Consider the following 4,861-nt stretch of genomic DNA (forward strand, 5'->3'; position numbering starts at 1 on the left):
ATTTATTAATTTTTTCGTCTGGTGTATAGTCTGTAAGACAAATTATACATTTATCTAATTTTTTTCTGTTTTGCTTATACCATTGCTGATTTGACTGCTGTTGTGATTGTAAATAAATAGCTCTGGATTTGCGTTTCTTTTAAATTCATGGTTGCTATTATTTAAATTACAATAACTGAGTATTTGTGACATTGCATGATAAATTACATGCACTATTGGGCTCATCATACCCACTAAAAAAAATTATTTCGTTAGTCCTCAGCATTGTTTATATAGCCCTGCGCCTTTAAGAATACTGTAGCAAGATGGCGCCGCTTTCGCCGCATCTCGGCCCGAGCCTTTAAAGCGGCGCGTCATGTCTATCCATACAAGTCATTGGAGGCAGCAATAAGCGGGTCACAGAATCCGGTGGAACACCGCTGGGCAACGGCTAACAATGCTAACAATAAATCAGCGGCAAATAACGGGGAGAAATGAGGATTACAAATGTTTTACAGGTCGGGAATCATTTCACACAATAAACCCGAAACAAATATTTTTTTCTGTATCGTAGATCAGTTGTAAAAAAGCCACAAATAAAAATCTTAAAGCATGCTAGGCTACACACCGACGATCCGAGGTTCCCAGTTAGCATCCGGCGGTCTGAGTCTGCGCAGATGAGCCATGTTTTAATAAATAAACTCTCTCAGATCCTGAACTGAAAACGGTTTGACTGCAGCCGCTGAAATCTCCTCCATCTGCGGGTTTCCTCCCGCAGCTCCCCGCTCCGTTAATAGCTCCTTTTTTGTTGACCGGTTATTTCCGGTGTTGCATCGTAATCTGTCCCCCCGGCTGGCTGCGCCTGACCTTCCAGTCCTGAACACCGACATTAATAAAGATATAAAATTATATTGATATCCATTAGTTTATTAGTTATTAAAATATGTTTTAATATGTCACAGTGATCTTGGGGTTGCCAGATAGGAAATGACGAAAAGTCACCCAGTCGCTTTAAATCAAACTGTTGTTGAAAAATGCATGATGGTCGATGTAGTTTATAACCTCTGTAAACTGACATTATTTCACTCTGGTGAGCATTTACTCATTTTAAAGTGAAGCACTCAGTGTTGGAGCAGGAAAACAGGTAAAACCTGCAGGATGGTGGCCCTGAGGAGCAGGGTAGCCCACCCCTGATATAAGGAAATGTTGGAGAGGATGTTGATGTTATCAAGTCGATTCCAAGAACAGTATTGGAACAGTTCTGGGTCGAGCTGACCATGTAGGAGTTATTTTGACCATTCACCAATTTGTCAGAAGTTTGCAAATACACACCATCGCATTAACTCTGTATACGGATCCAAACCTGCATGTAGGAAGAATAAAGACATCAGCTGTTGACATCGAGGTTCCAGGTTTTTGTTTTTAAAGCAGCTTTTATCCGAGTCTGGAGTGAAGAAAGCAGGAAACAGTCCAGCTGTTTCCTGCAGGACAGATGTGCAGAGAAGAATATGTAGCTGATTAGAATCAATCAGAAGAAATAAAAGCTCAGATTTTCTTTCAGTTTTGAGATTAAAGTTAAAATGTTGAGTTCAGCCGGCTCACGCTGACCTTTAACCTCACATTTAGGCACCAAACATGGCCGCCTGACCCAGTCCATCACAGAAACTGAAAACATTCACATCTGAAGAGGCAAAACCAGGAACCCACCTGGAACCAAAAGCCCCGCCCCCTTTGATCAAACAAAGACTGAAAGCTTTTATTTTGAAAAATCTGTTTATTAATGGATATAAGGCCGCTCTGGACTGTGCAGAACTTATAAAGGAGAGCAGAAATAACCGACACCACAACCCTGAAACAACTCATGTAAAAATAAAAAATTAACCGTCCGTCAGGCATTAAATGAAAACACAGAGTTTAACTTCAGAAAATAACCTTCAATTAAACGTTTCAGATGCTCTGACATCCAGAGGCTCGTTTGATGATCAGATCCATGTTTTAAGCTTTAAGGCCACAAGAACTTCAGAAGCTGAAGGTCTGCTGAGCCTCTGAGCTCCACTTCAGACACTAAATGATACGAAGACTGAAAAAAGGCAGAAATCCTTCATCCTCCACCGTCTTTGGTTGCTTCTGGATCAAGAGAACTTTTTTACACAATCATCTGTCGGAGTGGAGAGAAATGAAGACAAACGGGAGGAAGTGATTCATTTTCACCCAGAAACTTCTTAAACCACCAGCAGTTTTTCCAATAAACCAGGTTCACCTTCAGCAGAACATTGTTCAACACATCCTGAGGTCAGAAGTGTTCAGATGCTCCAGCAGCTTCAGTTTGGTTCGATAACTTCACAGCAAACAGGCAGAAACTAACTCAAACGTCTGGAGCTCAGGGAATCCTCTGCGGGGAGAAAAATGTGCAAACGGCAGCAGCTACACGTTGGCTTCAGCTGCTGCTCCTTTAAACTCCTTTTTCTACACAAATTAAGGTCTGAGTGAAAGAAAACAAACGGTTCTAAGGCCTCTCGAGGTTTACGCAGCGACCACGTCGCCGTGGATACAGAAACTCACAGAGTCTAACATTTTCCCGTCCTTTGGAAGAATAATCAGACGTGATGATTTGGAGGAGAGTCTTTTTTCCCACGCCGGCCGGTTTCTCTCAGACTTTTGCCGAGGAGTTGGCCGCAGGTTTCTCTGCAGCTTTGGGTGGAGGCAGGGGCGTGTGCGGCGGCGTGTGCAGACCGCTCTCGGTGCCGATGTTGACGGTGATGTTGGTGTAGAGCGGCAGGTACTCCCGAGAGATGAGCTCGTACTCCACCGTGTTCATCCCGTCCGTCTTCCAGGTCTGACGCGTCTTCGCCAGCATGTTGAACCTGAAGACAAAGACCAGAAGATTTCCTTCAGCGGACGCGTCATGGCTGCCCCGACTTCCATCACTGCGGGAACGCTGAGTCAGCATTATTCATCGTTTCCTGGTTTGTTTTTTAGCTGCTCATAAATCTAAACCTTCAGCTGATTCAGGAAACGGCTGAAACAGGAGGACGGACTCAGTGTGGAAGTGACCTTTGACCCTTCCCAGACAGATCTGAATATTTTACCTCTTGGGGTTCTCATCGTTGCCTTTGTCCAGCTTGTGTTTGATCATTTTGTAGCGGCCGACCTTCAGAGACGGACGACTGATGTACATCCCAGCCAGAGAGACTCTGAGGACACAAACAAACAAACAAACATTAAACCCTCTGAAGCAGAAGAATAAAAACAGTTTCATCTCTCCTCTCCATAAATCAACGTTCTTCGTTTGAAGCTCGTGTTTCTGCTCCAATCTGATTTGAAACTTTGGTCACCAGGACCTCGGGTTTTCCCCGTCAGCCAAGCGGAACCTCGGATCGGGTCTCACCTGACTCCGATGTCGTCGTCCTCTCCTCCCCAGCCCCAGTAGTTGTTGGGGAAGCCGTTCATCTTCAGGTAGTGCAGCGGCGACAGAGCCGACACGCCTCCGAAGTACATCTTGTATGGAAGCCTGGAGAGGACAGAAAGAGGTAGGTGAGTCTCCTGTGGGCCCGTCGCTGCAGAACCAACACTTCCGGGCCGCTGGCTGCCGTACTTGTAGCCGAACTTGTCCATGGCGATGGCGGCGTGCTTGGGGTTGGCGTCGCAGGTGTACAGATTGCGATCGTCCTCGGGGATGAGGTCCACGTCATGGAAGAAAAGGCAGTCCCAGTCCTCCTCCCTCATGGCCTCCCGGAACCCGATGTTCATCAGCTTGGCCCGGTTGAACGTGTAGCTTCCAGCCTGCGGAGCAGAGAAACGTGAAAACTGCTGGAAGGGAGTCGGGTTCAAGAACCGGACAGAAAACAACAAGAAGAGCTTCAGAACATCTGGAGAACCTTCGATCCAAACGGAGGTCCGGATCATTAGAAGGAAAATATCAAGAAGAAACAGTTTAGCAGCAAATCACATTTCTGTGCTGACTGATGGGATCTGGACTGAAACTATCAGTTCAGTCAGAACAGAACCCGGGTTCAGATCAGAACCCTCCAGGTCCGGCTGTCGGTACCCAGGTGAGCCTCCAGGACCCCCGCTGGGACTCTGAACGGCAGCTCGACACAGAGTCAGAGCCCGTAAAGATAAATATATTATATCTTTAAGAATTTGCTAGAAATATGTCTGCTCCTCTTTAAAAGATGTTTAAATGTTGTTTAAATGCATTAATCACAGGAAGCAGGAAGTCTAAGGAATAAAATCCTGAAGCTAGAAAACATCTTAACATGTTTTTCTAACAACCATCCACCAGAGGGCGCTCTGAACCCACCCAGGACTCAGGAGGACATTAAACTAATTAAATTAAAATTAAACGGTTGTTCAGGTCCAGCAGTCGGACCCGAGTGGGACCTCAGGGTAGAAACCGGACTCTGAGTCTCACCTGGTGGATGACGTAGATGCTGTAGCTGAGCTGCTGCCGCTGCAGAAACGGATGCAGGTAGTAGAGCAGGAACTTGAGGTGATGCTCTCGGTTTCTGTGGGGGATGATGATGGCCGTCTTGTGCCTGGCCTCGCAGTCCGGCGGCCTGTAGCGCCCCCCTCGGATCACCAGCGGGTTCTTCCTCTGGACCTCAGCCAGGGTGAGGCCTGACGGGAAGCTGACGTGGATCGGCCCGCCTGCAGGGACCAATCAGGTCTGTTGTTATTATCAGAGCGACTAATGGAGCCGAGGCAAATGCTCCAGTCACACAATGAGCCGGAGATGTGAATGCAGCACCAGAGTCAAGTTTCCACCTCGGCCCGACATGAAGGAACCTGATCCGGACCCTGCTCCCTGAGGGGACCCTGCTCCCTGAGGGGACCCTGCTCCCTGAGGGGACCCTGCTCCCTGAGGGGACCCTGCTCCCTG

General features: G+C 47.1%; 2 protein-coding genes across 2 annotated transcripts in view; both read right to left on the minus strand.

Annotated features, from left to right (window-relative positions):
- The window catches only part of LOC108251054 (gastrula zinc finger protein XlCGF57.1-like), a 5,948-nt gene extending 5,018 nt beyond the window's left edge, over nt 1-930 (minus strand). Inside the window, exon 1 of the mRNA XM_017441221.3 lies at nt 608-930. Coding sequence (XP_017296710.1) covers nt 608-665 — 58 coding nt within the window. The 5' untranslated portion in view covers nt 666-930. The remainder of the gene's footprint in view (nt 1-607) is intronic.
- Nucleotides 931-3,375: 2,445 nt separating this feature from the next.
- si:dkey-199f5.8 (beta-1,4-galactosyltransferase 1) overlaps nt 3,376-4,861 on the minus strand; it is a gene marked incomplete at its 3' end in the record, with an annotated part of 15,045 nt that continues 13,559 nt past the window's right edge. Inside the window, 3 exon segments of the mRNA XM_017441222.3 lie at nt 3,376-3,490; nt 3,575-3,762; nt 4,394-4,629. Coding sequence (XP_017296711.2) covers nt 3,376-3,490; nt 3,575-3,762; nt 4,394-4,629 — 539 coding nt within the window.

This window comes from Kryptolebias marmoratus, linkage group LG16, assembly GCF_001649575.2.
Source record: "Kryptolebias marmoratus isolate JLee-2015 linkage group LG16, ASM164957v2, whole genome shotgun sequence".
NCBI lineage: Eukaryota > Metazoa > Chordata > Actinopteri > Cyprinodontiformes > Rivulidae > Kryptolebias > Kryptolebias marmoratus.